A 16,160-nucleotide genomic window follows, 5' to 3' on the forward strand; every position below is an offset into this window, starting at 1 on the left:
AAAGAGAACGATATCAAAGGGAGAGTGAGGGGGGGGGGGGGGGGGCTTTTAAATAAAAAGCAATCATAAATGATAGCGGAATTTAATTATAAATGATGAAAATTAATAAAAGGTTAAGGGAGAAAAACAACAAAAACACACAAAAGGGGTGGAGACATGAAAATAAATGTTATGTTGAATTTAGAATTAGCTCAAAAGAAAGTGAGAAAGTGGGAGAAAAAGTGAAAAGGGGAATAGAAATGGAAAAAAGGAAAGAGAGAGGGAGAGAGAGACTCAAATTGATCTCTATTGAACAAAAATGTAAAGAATAATAATGCATAATAAATATAAATATATTTTTGAAGTTGAGATGAAAATACATGTGGACACATTGACGACATGAATAGCAGGTAATTTTCATTCATTTTTCCGTAATTTAATATGTATATAATCATATTTTCCATGAAAGGACGTTTCACAAGTTATTTCACATGACATTACATGCGTCTCCAGAACAAAGCAAGAAAGAAAAAAAATGCATTTGTCATGTTTTTAGTACAATTTGGACATTTCAAAAGAGTAATATTCCGCATAATGTAATCAATACAATAACAATATACTGTACATACATTTACATAACAGATAAAGAGTCTATTATCTTTTTTCATAACACCCGTGGTAAGGGTTGGACAAAAATAAATATATATGTATACATATGATACAGCCCATCTATCATGATTAAAGCGGTCAAGGTTTCCTTTTGTTCTGCACATACTATTACATATGTTTTTTTTCTTTTCTAAAATTCCAACGATCATTTATCGTAAAAGCTTTTCTACAGCTTTGGTAGCCAGCAGTAATTTGAACTATACTCGAGTGTCATCGAATATTACAATCATACTAAAGCATATATTAGTCATGGAATACATGTTTTACCCATTAGAATGATGGTGATACAATGATATGTGCTCAAGGCGCTCCTCTAATTTCATTCTATATAATAACATGGCAAACCTTTAATTATCAGTATTTACAGCATTCTGCACCAATTAGAGCAAACATTGTCAATATACACTTGAATTGTTGAATGCGTAGGATCAATTTATTAGATTAGGGTGATATTAATATGTTTCATTGCATTTAAAGTCTTTTTTTTTCTAACTGGCTGTTTAAAATTCAAAATAAATAGAGTCCAAGCTTTATATCGCATTGCAACCAATCAGATTCAATGAACCACATGTAAGTAATTTATCTACAACATTTTCTACATCAAATACCGGTCATGAACCAGATTGAATAGAAACCGTTCGTTATGACTGATTTTCACATAACCCTATTCATATCATGTTCTTATGCACCGACACCAATTGTTTTTCCTCCTTAAATAAAACACAATTTCCCCCAGCAAAAAGTATCACACTAATGTATATTCTCTAAACATGATATTGAATGTAAATTAATATCAGCCCGGGGAGGAGTCCTTTATGAAAAGGATCGAAAATACACAATGTGCATTTTAATAATAATAATAATAATCCGCATTTATATAGCGCTTAACACATCGGAACGACGTCTCTAAGCGCTTTACAGATATAATATTACCCCGGTCATCGGATCCTTGCATGCCCGCATACAATGAATGCACCTTCTCCACTCCCTGGGAGCATTCCAACAAGAGTTCCAAGACTCAATTGCTAGGCATACTATACATAGGCTTTCGCATCCTACCGGGTACCCATTTAACACCTGGGTGGAGAGTGGCAAATTGTGGATTGACGCCTTGCCAAAGGACGCTAGGCCATGGTGGGATTCGAACACACGACTCTCTGATTACAAGGCGAGAGTCAGAACCGCTACACCACGGCGCTTCCATTTTAATTTATAACGCGTGGGGAATGATTGTGATCATTCTAATCAAAATGCCGCTAAAAGCCATTCAACCTTATCTTATCAGAATCATGTAAATTAAAACAATGCAAGTCATTTAGACTACTAACATCAATATTCAGTGTTACAAGAAAATAAATAGACAAACTGATGATACAAATACTCGATTGTAGGTCGAACATCGTATTTTCCTGATTTATATAAAAAACAAAAATGGACAAGAACGTCTTACAGCATAAATTGATTTTTTACACCGAGTTACATTAATGGTGCAAAAAATTTACCCTTCCCACTCTTAAGAGGTTCACATTGGTACCTTTACACTGCCAAGTTTACAACCCTTTACCCTATAAAAGGTGAAAACTTTGTACATTTCTTGTGTGATAGGCGCAACGTTGCGTGCATCAAATCCAGAAAGGGGAGGGGGACCTTTTTAAAGATAATCCCAATAAGATATTTACGAGAACTTGTTAACGCTTTAGTCGATTTCTTCCTCTCTTTATCTTCTTTTCATTAAAATAAATAATATTAGCCCTTTCAAATATGAAGATATACACGTTTAACTTTTCAACTGTTCACCGATATTAGGCTTCATGGATTCTTAAAATGAAGTAGGCTTAAGTTTGTCTCCGATTTACGCTACAGGAAGCCATTATAAGATTTGTAGAATAAAAATTATGAAGGCGTGCATCTCGAAGGTAAGGTCAATATCGCACCCCTTGCGTTTCGGCTGTTACATAATTTATGGAATTGAAATCGGGTCTTATTTCCTGGATCGAATTCGAAAAAAATTGTTTCTTAAATAATATGGTATATCTGAACAAACATGAAATATGATTTGCATGAGGAATAAGTAAAACAAAAATAACAGTAAAGGAAAAGTAAGTAAGCAAGGGCGGCATGGTATAAAGTGTTGTAGTAGTAGAAGTAGTAGTTGTAGAGAGAGAGAGAGAGAGTGGTGTTTAGAGAGGGGGAGATAGGGGAGAAAGAAGGGGGGGGGAGAAGGGTCGAGCGCATACAAGTGCAAATATTGAGAGCTGTAGGAAACGGGAGACTAATAATTAATTAAGATAAATAGGGGTAGGAGCTCAATTGACTCATTAAAATCATTTTATCCCTCATGATCATTTAGAATGATTAAATATTACATTCTCAAGTTCTATCCTTGTAAACATTGATGGTACATTGTTTCCAATACTTTATATGAAAAATATCAATAACGAAGGAATGAAAACAACTAATATTTTTACTAACATAAAATTGTACAATTGTATTTTTTTTTACACGAGATGTGTAACAAGTATATGCGGGCCGAAATAACTATAGTGCTAAGGCATTTTAAAAGCAGTGACCATGTATCAAATATGCCAGTGGTCTTTAATTTTCTTTTAAATCACATGTTCGTTAGTTATCAAAGAAATGGGACCCCCTTATCACCCCCTTATCGACGACCAAACGGTAATCTGGTCCAGTGCGGTACTCTTTCCCTCAGCCTATTTTTAACAGTGCGCCCTCTCTTGTTCGAGAAATCGCTTGATGACGATGATCCTTGATTCTTGTTGGCGCCGCTGAATCGTGATCGTTTTCCAAACGGTAGAGGACGTAAGTTGGCATTCGGGTTAAGACCACCGACGTTCCTGCATCCCCTGCCGCGACATCGGCTGCGTTTATCGTCCTCAGGCATGATGATATCAGTGTTGGCTAGATCAAGGTTTACGTCCAATAATGATTTTCCTAGGTAGGTTTGTTGTGGGGGACTCAGCCCGGTGATTGCGGCGAGGAGTCGGTGGGTATCCGCTTCGTCTAATTTATTCGGATCAATGTTTTGTATAAGGCGCGCTATAACAGTCATCAACAAATCTTGTACGTCATCGTCCTGATTTTGTTGGGTTGCAACGCCCTCTTCGTCGTATGTGGGTAGAGGATTTGCCTCTGCAATAAACAAGAGAATATATTGAATAGTAAACAAAATTGTCCGGGTATTACTATAATGGTCAGAATATTTTTTAATTGATAATACTCGAAATGCACTCATAATAAGACAATGACGGATGAAGAATGTTATTCAAACAAACTTAGGACTAGCAAATCTAATTTTTGCTACATTTATTATCATTTCCTTCTAATCTAGACAATGTTTACAGTCAGTTTTTTAATACATATTTTGTTCTTTTTCTTATGAAAGTTGCAACTTATGGCACTCCTATTTTCGTGAAATCATAAAGTTTCCCACAGTAAAGGCATTAGTCAGTCAGAAAACGACATTTCGGATTTACTGAGCATGGACTAAACAAATATAACAACAACAACAACAACAGCACACTGCAAAAACTCTGGTGTTGATTTAACACCAGCCCGGAATCTATATATGTCCACACCAGAGAAGTATTGAAATAACACCAGTTTGGAATCAAACCGTTGCTGTTTTAATACTAATCGGTGTTGTATAAACACCTATCTGGTGTTAGACCAAAACGAAACTGGTGTTGTTTAACACATCTCTGGTGTGGACAAATATAATTTAGATTCCGGGCTGGTGTTAAATCAACACCGGAGTTTTTGCAGTGCATGAGGAATAAACTCTAGTTCATTGCTTAGCCCTACTTTATTCAGCAATTCCCCCTTTTCAACGGATGTTTCTTGAAAGCCTTGATATCAAACAGTATCAAATTTCGGCGTCCAATTATCACTAATGACAAACTTCCACAACCTCAATTCACTCTTAGAAATAGTGGAGAAAAAACACAATTAATGAGCACTTAAGCATGCAGTGTTTGTCGAGCGCCGTGTGTAAACCTTTGCTGAGTATAGTTCAAATATTAAATCTCTGTATATTCCTCGGGCAATGGGGGGGGGGGGGTGGACCAATTTTCCGATGTTCTTTGCCATCTATTCGAGGCTCCCCCCCCCCCTTTATTACCTGCATAGGCTACAGCGAACATTTTTATCTCGTAAAAGAGTACCCTCATTTCCCCCCTTGTCAATACCAGAAAACGATTGTTCTACGTCATGTACATAGACGCGTTATATCGCAAATTGCTTTTAAAACGTTTCCGACATTGTTAACGAAACCTATATAAACTGCTCTTGCTATTTAGCTGGGAAAGTTGCATACTTTACAAATGGCATTTTAATGAATTGGAGCTTAATTTCCTCATTTTGGTAGTTTTGCGGATAGAAAAATGCGATTACTAAAGCTAACATTGATTAGTTTAATACGCAATGAAATGGTGCCTGGATGCTGTTTTTATTGATTTTCTTTGCCGGGCGAAATATATCTCTAAAGAACAAAGGAAACTTTAATTAATAGGCCTATCTAAGATCGTAAGGGGCATTAAATAATTTATGACGTCATAATGGTATTTCATTCAATGCCAATGTATATTTTAACGGAACGACAAATGATGAAATCATGAATATATATATATTCTTACTTAAATGTAGGCAATTGTAAACGAATGTACTACTAAACAATGATTGGTTTTGAAATAACAGGAACATTTGTTAGATTGTATGAGTTTGCACTTTCGTTATCATCAACATTTACATTAAATCACATTAGAAATATCGTAAATACGCATAATTGAATATTTCAAGTGCAATAAGGACTATTATCAGATTATTATGAATCAAAATTGATAGGAGGTCCCTTTTTCCGAATTGTATGAAAATAACCGGACCATAAAATGGCAATACTGTAATGAACAGACGAAGGAAGTTTCTGAGTAAAATAAATGATAAAATATTAATTGAAGAAAATTTGAAACACTTAACATAACACATGCCGTTGATGATTTTGCTATACTTTTCTTTTCAATGGCTATAATAATCATCTTATTACTATAAATCTCTCGATTTGTGGATGGCCCGGCCTTTATTGAAGGTAGAATTAACAATTTGGATAAAAATACGTGCTTTCTATTTCTCCCTTTTAATGTGACTTAATGTCAATTGACCCATTTTGGAGTATTCAATTGCTCGGCATCGCTTACTGCTTTTGACATTTCAATCTCATTTTCATGCCATTGCCAGGGGCGATTTCTGAAGATCTGTAATTATGATATTGTTGATAATTGTCGAGCCAAATTACACAAAGGCCGTGACGCAGGAGCCGACTTCTTCAATAATTAAACGAGATCAATTGATCATCTGCCTAAATAGATTTAATACACGCACCTCCATTTAAGAGAATGGTGAGGATAAAGGCTGACATTGAGCCCCGAGCATGCCGAGCTTTGTGCGGTATCGCTGACGAAGATGGGAAATACATTATACGTTTCTGGTAATTTGGCGCAGGTTTCGACTACTTTGAAAATAATAATTCTCTTTTGGTCATGTAAATGGAGCAAATTGATATAATCACAAAGATTTTATGAATATATATTTGCTTCAATAAGAATGATATAAAATCAATCAGCTGTTAATACTTATAATTGTAATGATAAAAATGATGACGATAAGGCATTGTAAATCTGATAACAATAGCAATATTTTCTGTTCTATTTCATTGATGTGAGGCATATGTGATTACAATACCTCACACCGAAATACTATTTTTCTTGCATTTTATTATCGATCGTTATATTACTTAAAACTTTCGACTGATGTATCATTGAAATTCCATTATGTCTAGAAATAAAATCTACTGATCCTTTTCATTATTGTATACAAAAACTACAGTTATCCTCTTAGATGTATTATTTTAAAATGGTATTTATTTTGCTCGGGAAATAAGTTTTTATTTTGATGCTTTGAAGGTAAATTTTGAAACAAATGTTTTTCAAAGCGTCATGCATTTTGCACTTTTTCGTCTGTCTGCTTGACTCGAAGTTTGAAAATGAATACCAATACTTGGAATTATCCACGAGTTAGAGGCTTGCAACGATTTAAAGACAGTGAAAAAAATGTGGAATAAACAAAAAAATAGGAAAATATTGGAAAATGAATTTAAAGAATGCTGATAAAGAATAAAAAAAACTCGTATGTTTAAATATATAAATATACAAATAAATTGATTGAAGTAGAATAGAATTCACGAATGGTTGAAAAATAAACATAACATAAAACACGTGGTTTCAACACGAGTTTTGGAGACTGTCTCTCGTCACGTGTGCTACTGGTCTCGTACATGAGATAATTGTTATTCACGCCAATGATTTTCACTCCTCTAGCAAAGAAAATGGCATGAAAGAAACACTTTTTATTCCCAAGCGAGCAAATCAATGTTGAATAAAGAACGTGGGAATATGCTGATTATTTTCCATGCATTGATGTGAGTATTAAACAACATTTATTATCATATTATGTTCAGGATTATAATTCATATACACATTGTGATGTGTTGGCATTTTGCTGACAGATATTAAATGTCAGTATTGTAAAAAAAAAATCTAAATACAAAACTTATCATTCTGCCACTGTTCTCTTCAGTTGGTATTTCACGAAACATGAAAGATGCATCTTTATGTAGATAAGTATATTGAAAACTTGTTCCAAATAGAGCTAAATTCACATTTAGCGTTCTTGTGATTTGAGATTTGTACGCACGCCACTTTCCCTTTTCTGGCCGTCAAGTCTACGTGATATACAGTGCGTATAAAAAACGGGACAGATTTGAAAAGTCTATACAATTTTTGTTTCAAATTATGATTTCTATATTTTTGGTGTCAATAGGTGCTCTGGGGCCCGTTGCAGAAAGAGTTGCAATCAATCGCAACTAAAAAAATCACGCGCAATTTGATTTTCGACCAATCAACAACGCGCATTTGGGACTTGCACATGATTTTTAGAGTTGCGATTGATTGCAACTCTTTCTGCAACGGGCCCCTGAGGTCTTATCCTTCAAATGCCATCAAAATAATTTAGTTTTGTTCATGCTTCAGCGAACACGGAATGTTTTTGTCAGGGGTTAAAAAGGAGGCTTGCGCCAAAATGGCATAAAAATAAATATGATGGTCGGACTTCTTGCTAATCAGCAGACTTCCTCTTAACCTTTTCATTATCTTTGCCATAATTTTCGAATTATGCTCTCAAAATTCGTTTCCAAATCTACTTATTTGCTTGAATAGTTTTGTTGTTGTTCGTTTTTAATATGTTATTTTTTAGCTTTGAATATTCATTCTCTAAGCAAAAACATTTTTTTTTTCAACCGAAGTATGGGAGAGCGCCAATTTTTTTTCAAATCCTCTCATTGTGAGCTACAAAGGTTATGGTGCCTTTGAACAGTGGCATACTGATGGGTGGGGGATCGGGGTGCCCACCCCCCCAAAAAAAAATCTTGACCAAGAAAAAAGTGAAAAGGAAAATCACAGACAACTTAGAAAGTGAAATATGATATCATTTTCTGAATATTACGTCAAAATAAAAAAACTTGATATTTTAATAAAAAAGTGGAAATGTTTTGCTTGCTCGTTTCACAACTTTTTAATACATTTTACCCGATCTGCCTTATCTTGCTCCTTTAAAATTGACTCAATAGGCTACACCATTGCCATTGAAAGACATGATTCCTTTCTTGTTTATCCTGCCAAGCACATAATTAAACTTGAAGGATTCAATAACCCCTTGAAAATAGGATTCATGTCTTGTATAGGTACCATAACATAATTTGTTTCACATAATAAAAGGATTTGAATAATTACAAATTCTCCCAATTAATAATGCAAATCTTCTTACTTGGGCTGACAAAAAGTCTTCTTTTCTTACTTATGAAGGAAAATTCAAAGGTAAAAGAAGTTTAAATGAAAAAACAAAATAATTCAGGTAAATAAATAAATCTGTAAATGAAATTTGACTGCATAATTTGAAAATTATGGCAAAGATAATGAAGAAAAGATTAAGAGGAAGTCTGCTGAATGGCCAAAAGTCTAAAATTTCTAATTTCTGCCATTTTGGCACAAGCCTCTTTTTGAACCCCCGACAAAAACGTCCCATGTTTGCTCAAGCATGAACAAAATATATATTTTTTAAATTGCATTTCAAAGATAAAATATCAGAGCATCTTTTAACAGGGGGGGGGGGGGTCTGGCTCAATTTTAGGAAATACCTCGCTTACCGACATATAGTTTTGCTGGAACGTATTCATCACCGGTTGTTACCGCACAGAGTAGAGTCAATAGAACCGTAACCGCGGTAATACTCGATCGTACCTCCATCATGTGGACACGGTGACCTATCCAGTAGGGAAAAAAAGATACAAAACAGAAGGAAGAAGAAACAACATGAGGAATGAATGTGATAATGTAACTTCTGAAGGTTTCCACGGCGAAGAAGAATAGTGTAGTATGTTTCACGGTACGCCATGTATCTTTCTTGGGCAAGTGTTGGTCCTTAAAAGAACCACCCAAACTCGACGTTTCGACATGTGTGTTATTGAAGACGACTAGAACACACTTGTCGAAACGTTGAGCTTGGATGGTCCTTTTCAGGACCAACACTTGCCCAAGAAAGATACAGAATGTGATACTGATCTTTATTATTAAGCCGAGGTATTAACCCCTAAGGTTTTGAAATGGATGGCAATTAGCTCACGTAAAATATCCCTACTGAAAATAATACAGTCCAACAGTGTATTCACAGTGTGCTCACAATGTGTTCCCAGTGTGTTCGCAGCTTGGAGTACAGTGAGTTCACACTGTTCACAGTGTGCTCTTAGTGTGTTCACAGTGCGTTACAGCATCCATGTTCACAGTGTGCTCATAGTGTGCTCACAGTACGCCGGTCACAGTGTGCGTAATGTGCTCATAGTGTGTTTACAGTGTGTTAATAGTGTGTTTGCAGTGTGCTTATAGTGTGTTCACAGTATGCTCGCAGTGTAATCACAATGTGTTTACAGTATGTTAATAGCGTGTTGATAGTGTTCGCAGTGTGCTCATATAGTGTGTTGATATTGTGTTCCCTGAGTGTTCAAATGATGTTCACAGAGTGTGAACACAATATGAACTTGTCTTTGCACTTTTGAGTTTGGAAATTTAGCAGTGTAAATCCCATAATGCAACAAGCCCAATGAGTAAAATCATTTCTGCATCTTTAAAGGACAAGTCCACCCCCAAAAAAAGTTGATTTGAATAAAAAGAGAAAAATCCAACAAGCATAACACTAAATATTTCATCAATATCGGATGTAAAATAAGAAAGTTATGACATCTTAAAGTTTCGCTTAATTTCACAAAACTGTTATATACACATCCTGGCTGGTATGCAAATAAGGAGACTGATGACGTCATCCACTCACTATTTCTTTTGTATTTTATTATATAAAATATGAAATATTCTAATTTTCTCCTCATTGGCAAGTGATATAACGATTAATTCCTCCCTGAACATGTGGAATCAGCATTGTTTAATACTACATGTATATGGATCAGTCAAGTTGGTCCTTCTTGTCAAATCTATAAAAAATGAAATATTGTATAATTCAAACAATAAAAAAATAAAAGAAATGGTGAGTGATGGACATCATCGACTGACTCACCTAGTTGTGCATATCACTGTTTTGTGAAAAATATGCGAAACTTTAAAATGTCATAACTTTCTTAGTTTACATCCGATTTTGATGAAATGTTCAGTGTTATGCGTGTTGGATTTTTCTCTTTTTTTTTCAAATAAACTTTTTGTTGGGGTGGACTTGACCTTTAAATTCAACAATTTAACAGCTTGAACATGCTGAGTCATATTGTTCACTATGCATGCTATATTAGCACACTGTGTGGAACTGTGCTCTTTCATTTTTCAAATTTTTATTATTATTTTTTTTTTACATTTATCCAAGTCATGGTAAGCAGTTTTCATCACTTACCACATATTTTAATTTAAAAACATAGGTTTAAAAAAATAAAATTATAATATCAAATTATCTTTATAATTTTAAATTTTCCAGGCAAGTTCATGATAATTATTATCCTTTGTTCGTCATCATGACATGTGGAAATCCTAAACATTTACATTTAAGAATCTACGGCACGTGAGGATACGTCTCCCTTTTCAACGGTGAATTGAAGAGAGGGCGGTCGAGTAAATGTTCCAAATCTAAATTGGGGACACCTTTTCGATACTTGATACAATTTAAGGAGACACGTACAAACAAGGTATTTAATATCCAGATATCGGTGTACAAGTACTCCCAAACACTGGTGAATACCCACTATCCAAAAGCTTGCCTATTTCCGTAGCTGATAGTTGAGACGGGAGGGTAAATATCATATTTGGCGCCCATTGCGTTCTGAGAGGGTTAGCATACTCTCGTTTCCCCCCACTAGAGTGTCACTCGTGGTTTAAATCAATGCGTTTTAACGCACCCCCTCATCCTGGTGGTGTTGCATTCGGATTAGGGGTCCCCGGTTGAGTGGTTAAAGAGAACTTTGATCGATTATATTGACCTTGAAGGAAAGTAAATCCTTGAGACAATGTCCAAACTATTTCATCTTCTTCCTGTGTTATGTTTTCGTGGTAGGATTTGGGGTCGCGGATGAGTGGTTAAAGCGAACTTTGATCGATTAGATTGACCTTGAAAGAAAGTAAATCCTTGAGACAATGTTCAAATTATTTTATCTTCTTCCTGCGTTGCGTTTCATGGCATTGTGTTAAGGTCAAGTCCACCCCAGAAAAATGTTGATATGTTGGAGTGGACTTGTCCTTTAATGTTCAGACTTGGGGTACATGTGAACGACTTAACAATTAGGTGAACACACCCTCTATGTAATATCAGATGGGTAAATTTATAATAAACATACACATAATTTGATAAAACACAAACAGATGTACATAAAACGATTCATGAATAAATCAATACATTAACAAAATAATTTCAGTAGCAATAACCAAGTATATTTTTATTACGTCATGTATTTTTAATTGTCTTCTTTTTTGCGAAAAACAAATCTATATCTATCTAGAAAATCATTGCTACCCATATCTCCCTCAATATAGCATGATGATCACTACGTCATTCGGTAAATAATAAAGTATATTTATCGTATCGAGGCATATTTCCCGGTCCCGCGCTCTCGAGAGGACCCCTTTATTCTCCCTTGGAAGCGGTGTAAGGGCTGAGGCGACAAAGCAGAAAATTCTCCATGATCCTGAAGTTTCATGACTTCCTCACATTTAGTGACCTTTTTCTTCTTTTCCGGTATCGCTGGAGGATTGGATATGGCAAATTGAATTGGGGGCGATAATCGTGTGAGCCGAGAGGCCGTGGTTCCAGCCACGTCGACTCACATCAGGCTCAACGTGTTCTTTTAAACGGTCCAAATTGAACAGATTTGTCGAAGAAACATGGAATCCTGAATCTTGAAGAATCTAACAGACATTATCGTGGTTCTTTCTACGTGTAATCCCATTTATTTGTTGCCAGTAAAGACTGCTATGGAACAGTGATAACAGGTGCCATGGTCTAAGGCGCATGGCTATACATAGAAAATCCGGGGTTCGATCCCCGGTCGCGGCACCTATGCCCGTGAGCAAGGCATTCAATGTACAATGCTCTGTTATCCTGCTTTCAAAAAAGGAATATGCATTATTGGTAACTTGGTGTGCACTTGTTTGTTAGAAATGTATATATAAATGTTTTGGTAGTGTGTTCCGTACAACATGGAGTTGTAGAAAATTATACCCTGCTTATATTTCTCGACACTGTATGGCTTAAAAACTGAAATCAATATTTAATGAAAATAAAGTGATTTTAGAATGCTAGCAATAAGAGAAGAATATATTCAGCATTACCTCAACAACACATATTCTATATGTAGATTCCAATGTACCACTGACAATTAGCACACTGCGCTGCTTCTATACACAGTTTTCTACGAACGATTGTACTTACTTTTACAAATTAACTTTGTATTCGTTTGATTTATTTTGTTTCTTATGTTTCTCGGTGTTAACCCTCCCTAATATCAACCGTTAAAAGTAACAGTTCATCAGGCTACCTTGTCCGAAAAAGCCGGTTGTGCCCATTTAGCACAAATCGAAAGGACTTCTGGGAATTCAGAAGGAGTTTCCCTCTACGGCATGATGATCATCAGCAGCAAGACTTCAGTTCAGTTGAGGAGTAACTCTAACAGGGCATCATGACCTTGTTTATGCGCATGGACAAAAAAAATCTCGTTTTTCTGGGCAGAGACGGATGTATGGGAAGGGGATGCGTGAACAAAAAAAATGATTACATCACAATCAACTTTCAATAAATGATATCAATAGGGATTTATATGACGCCGTCGCGCAGGAATATCCAGAGGAACTGTGGTTGTGCCAGCGCCATGAGCGTCTCTGGACGTCCCAGCAAAACTTTATGTCATTATTAATTATTATCATTAATTTTCTATCACGAAGCGCATTAGAAAATAAATGTCATAGAGTGTCATTGAGCATGTAGAGTGTCACAGCGCCAAGAACTGGTGAAGTTAAGACCACTTTAGTTTTGGAAGTCTCCAATATAAAATATTTAGCATATTAACTTGTATGTAAATTATCACGAGAAAGAGAAAAACCTGGCAATAACCAAAAATGTCTCACTTAGGACTCCCTGCAACCATTTGTTGCAAATTTAGAATGTCTAAAATAGACTCAACAAGTGTTTAATCTCAGTCTAAAATCTCAACTCTGTTCAAGAATGATATATTCATTGGGAGCATACGTGGATGTCCACGATGGACACTTACAGAAGAAAAAAAAAAAGTTCTTCGTTTGTGGTGGAATGAAAGAAATGACAGAAAAAGGCGAGTCACCACTTACTCACTCTGGACAAAGCAACCTTTCTTGTGACGTTGCGTCAAAAATAACACCTCAATATGGAGGAGGTGCGGACAGCAGGTGAAATGTCGTCTCTAAGAAGCATTACCAAATGCCAAGAACACCATCGAACAAAGCATCTACTTAATTATTACGGTATAAACGGGAATCTAGAATTTTTGCTGCCGCCACGCATCACATGGAGGCAAGAAGTAGTTATCAAGTTAGCAGTGAATAAGGAACATGTATCTCGAGGAGTAACGTTTAGTGTGTGACGTTGTCGATGCGCGAATTGAAAAACAATGAAGAGATTTATATACTTTGGGAATGACGTAATTTGTCGTGATTGAATATTGCGTTTATTGCTACGTCATGCTAAATAGAACTAATGGGCATGATGAATAAGCAATTCCTCCCATATTTGCTCTTCAAATAATGATGTACTTGCTCAATTGATGGGGGTAGTTAGGTGGTAGATGCAACAGATTTGATTTTTCACAGAAAGTGGATTGTCTTTCATTGTGAACAAACGGAAACAAAATACCACGACCCCCCCAAAAAAAAAATACAGTTGAAATACAGCCTTCGAAGGAAACACAAATACATTTTCCATGATCAAGCACATTGCAATAGAGCAACGTAATACTATTATAGGATTTTTTTTCATACTGGATTTTGAATCGCCATTACTATTCAAGGAAGATTTCGAGTAATACCGTCAGCACATTTAAAATCAATATTGACTTACTATGTCCGAAGAATGGGATTCGAGGACATGCATGGTGAATGGATGTCGTAAGCAGAAAATTGTTTCATAGTGTATTAAAGTTCAAGAAAACTCGTGGGCGGGAGAAAAGTTTCGAACGTGCAAGGGAGGGAATGGAGGGGGTGTTGGGTTTGTATGTGCGATGAGGAGGAGGGGGGGGTGAGGTCAAATAAAAAAGAAATGTACACATAAAACAACATAGCAACTGGGAAATCAGTGGTGAATAATGGCATGGACAAAGATCATTTCTACTACCACCACCACCACTAATATTACTACTACTACTACTACTGCTACTACTACTACTACTACTACTACTGCTACTACTACTACTACTACTACTACTAGTACTACTACTACTACTACTACTACTACTAATACTACTGTTGCTGCTGCTGCTGCTACTTCTTCTTCTTCTTTGTCTTTTTCTTCTTCTTCTTCTTCTACTCTACCACCACCAACACCACCACCACCAAGACTATTACTAGATACTGCTACTATTTTAGTTAATATTCCTCTTACTACAACGACAAATAATATAGGCTTACACATAAGTAAACGTACTATTATAGTACTGCAACTAACTTATGTTACTACTCATACTGCCCCCTCCCTCAAACATTATACCAGATAACATGCCGATCAAATTTCGATTTTTTTTTTCTGGTACGAAATCCTCTATTTGTGGTTGAAGACCTCTTCTTTTTTTTTTTTTTGCTTGTCAAATTTTTGGCGGACGAATTTGTAATATGGTATCCTTTGTATCAATGTTACCATGGTAATATTCTTCTCAAATTAACATCGAAAGTTGAGGGCATTGTCTGATTAATTTGAAAACAGAGGTCATTTCATATTTTGATACATGTTTCTTTGAAAAAATATATCAAATAGATCTAAAAAGATTGGATTTTTCACCTCGCAGTATTTCTTCCCATCTAAACGTCTCTCTCACCATCACAAGCTCCAGGAAATACAAAGGCGTGTTACCACTTATTTATGGAGAAGCAAATACTAAGGATGTGGTTGTTTATTCTTTTCTTCGAGGGTTGTCATAAAGCATTATATACGTCTGGTTTGTAGCAAGTCTTTTTCCAAGATGAGAGTTTCGCAAACACCCCACGCTTTTTGTCCCGTGAGATTTCCCGTATTCCCTTTTGAATATTATATCACTTACTGCTACTGCATTGATTTTTTTCTTTACCAAACTACCGATGATGACTTACAGACGACACTCATGTTTTTGACTTACTTCCCGGACATTATAATACATGTTGTAGTTGGAAACCAATTTTTTCCTGATGCAAAAGCTTTCACAAAATCGAATGTTTTGTTTTCTTCCATAATTGTGATATATTCTGGATCTTTTCTGAAGATATGTTTGTTTTCATTATGTTTAGAGTAGCACGGCGATCTGGTCAACTGTTGTTTTTTTTCCTTCAAAATGTAAAAAATGCATGTAGCTGATTATTCGAAAATTCGGTTGCCCCCTCAAAATATCTGCATAGCTCAGTTTTTGTAAGAAGTCGACATCTGCATTGTACAATTGTTGTCTGGTCTCGTGCTTACAATTTGGTCAAGAGGATTAATTATTGCGCCTACCGAAGGGCTAATATCGCATTCATCTCATTAATATGATGTCCAGGTGAGCGTTATTAACATCCCCTCTCGTAGCATCCACAACATTCGCCTCTTACTGCACTCTTGAAAATGTTGGGCAACATGCTGTCCACACAGTAATTGATTAAAACTTTGTCCAATTCTGGGTAGTTTTAAACCAATAATGTGTGCTTTGGGTGAAA

The 16,160-nt window shown here is 35.8% G+C and overlaps 1 protein-coding gene across 2 annotated transcripts; it reads right to left on the minus strand.

The window, feature by feature from the left end:
• Positions 1-385: 385 nt before the first annotated feature.
• LOC129268656 (uncharacterized) lies at positions 386-13,889 on the minus strand. Of its 2 annotated transcripts, none has more exons than XM_054906183.2 (3): positions 13,599-13,868; positions 8,921-9,037; positions 386-3,798 (listed from the first exon to the last, which is right to left on the minus strand). In XM_054906183.2, the coding sequence occupies exons 2-3, from the start codon at positions 9,021-9,023 to the stop codon at positions 3,308-3,310; spliced, it is 594 nt and encodes a 197-aa protein (XP_054762158.2). In that variant the 5' UTR covers positions 9,024-9,037; positions 13,599-13,868; the 3' UTR covers positions 386-3,307. The 2 variants fall into 2 exon arrangements, with proteins under 2 accessions (XP_054762158.2, XP_054762159.2); XM_054906184.2 differs by having other exon boundaries at positions 404-3,798; positions 13,603-13,889.
• Between the last annotated feature and the right edge of the window lie 2,271 nt (positions 13,890-16,160).

The sequence above is a fragment of the Lytechinus pictus genome, chromosome 9 (genome assembly GCF_037042905.1).
Source record: "Lytechinus pictus isolate F3 Inbred chromosome 9, Lp3.0, whole genome shotgun sequence".
Classification (NCBI taxonomy): Eukaryota; Metazoa; Echinodermata; class Echinoidea; order Temnopleuroida; family Toxopneustidae; genus Lytechinus; species Lytechinus pictus.

Excerpts from the sequence above, each read along its gene's own strand:
- LOC129268656 (XM_054906183.2), bottom strand. The coding sequence starts at position 9,023 with ATGATGGAGGTACGATCGAGTATTACCGCGGTTACGGTTCTATTGACT. Across the intron at positions 3,799-8,920 it reads TCCAGCAAAACTATATGTCG|AGGCAAATCCTCTACCCACA; the intron begins GTAAGCGAGGTA and ends TGTTTATTGCAG.